The 1,600-nt window shown below is 36.9% G+C and overlaps 1 protein-coding gene across 1 annotated transcript; it reads left to right on the top strand.

The window, feature by feature from the left end:
* The first annotated feature begins 210 nt into the window (after nucleotides 1-210).
* LOC104235548 (uncharacterized) lies at nucleotides 211-1,062 on the top strand. The gene has a single exon (XM_009789336.2). It carries the CDS (start codon nucleotides 211-213, stop codon nucleotides 1,060-1,062), a length of 852 nt encoding a protein of 283 aa, XP_009787638.2.
* Nucleotides 1,063-1,600: the final 538 nt, after the last annotated feature.

Here is a 1,600-nt window from a genome sequence, read left to right as displayed (position 1 = left end):
TATAAAACAACATGACATTATATATGCAACATAATATTTTAGTACATGGAGACATCCGCACTTGTTTGTCCCCACAAGCATGAAAGCACATTTGCAAACAACTTAAGCATTAACTCGAAACATGCTTTTAGAGAAAATCCCTCAAGAAGAGTAAGTTGATTAACTTACCTCACTTTCTCTTTATTAACAGTCACAAGCTTTTAGCTCATGATGAACTCCAATTACTCTTATAGAGAAAAACTCATTCCTGCACCACCTAAACCACCAGACATCACCCATGAAAATACCATGGTTAATGGCGTGGAAGACAAAGCGTCCTTCAAGGAAATGTTGTTAGCCTCAAACCCAATGAACTTTACAAATTCTCTAACTCTATCCGAGAACCCAATGGAAGAAATCCTACCAGAAGAGGGAGTGCAGGAGCATTTAATCGAGCTCAATACACGGGGAATTAAAGCAATTACACTAACCGAAGAAGAGAAGCAAAGAATTTATGAACCTTGGAAGTTCTCACTAATAGTTAAGCTATTTGGCAAAAGAATGCTACATCATTACCTAAAAAAGAATATCCAAGAACTGTGGCGACCAACGAAATTTTTTTCACTAATTGATCTAGGAGACGACTACTACATCATAAAGTTTACAAAGAGAGAGAATATGGAGAAGGCTTTCACTCATGGCCCATGGTTTATCAACGGCCACTACTTGTCAATTACTAAATGGAGACCAAACTTTGTAGCAAATAAAGAGAAGCTGACAGTCTCAGTAGTTTGGATCCGACTTCCACAATTGCCAACCGAGTTCTATGATGGAAAGCTCCTCGAAAAAATTGGGAATGCTATAGGAAGATTATTAAAAATTGATGTTTGCACCTCTACCACGGTCAGAGGCCACTATGCTAGGCTTTGTGTTGAACTTCCACTGGAAACACTCGTCCAACCCTACATCTACATTGGACAACACAAGCAATATATACATTGCAAAGGAGAAAAGTTTTTATGCAAGAACTGTGGACGTCTGGGCCACATCCAAACTCAGTGTAACTTCATACACAAGAAATAGTGGACAAAAAAATGCAAGCCACGGATCAAGCATCAATAGACAAGGAACAACAAGTCAAGAAAGGGGAGGAAGAAATAGAGGGGTGGAAGACAGTCTCCTTCAATAAAAAGAAGAGGCCTGAACCAAAAAACAATCAAGACCATCCTCCAAAGTCAGTGGAAAATGACAAAAGGTATCCCAGTAAAACTGTTCAATGCAACAATTGGTAAGTACTTAGACGCCAAAATCTTGCATTACAAGTCCAAAAATACGGTTAAAACTCAAGAGTCCATCGAGGAAACAAGCTCAAAAACTCCAGCGATGGAAAATACCACCATCAAAATTAAAAACAACTATACTCTTTTGGAAGAGGAGCAAATGGTTTTGGATAAAACCACTGTTTCTGATAAAAAAATAATAACAATAATAAATGTAAGCACGTAATTTTTGTCCAATATGAGAATTACTCCCAAAAAATTCAAAAATAAAATGATTTTTCTTTGGTATGCAATTTTGTGATATTTTGAATAATTATTTGTATTTGTCTGTGCGTGTTTAT

The sequence above is a fragment of the Nicotiana sylvestris genome, chromosome 8 (assembly GCF_000393655.2).
Source record: "Nicotiana sylvestris chromosome 8, ASM39365v2, whole genome shotgun sequence".
NCBI lineage: Eukaryota > Viridiplantae > Streptophyta > Magnoliopsida > Solanales > Solanaceae > Nicotiana > Nicotiana sylvestris.
The sequence above is the reverse complement of the archived record's forward strand: the minus strand, read 5'-3'. Positions and strand labels throughout refer to the sequence as shown.

What these genes read in the sequence shown, in the direction of transcription:
- LOC104235548 (XM_009789336.2), top strand. Translation starts at nt 211, where the DNA reads ATGAACTCCAATTACTCTTATAGAGAAAAACTCATTCCTGCACCACCT.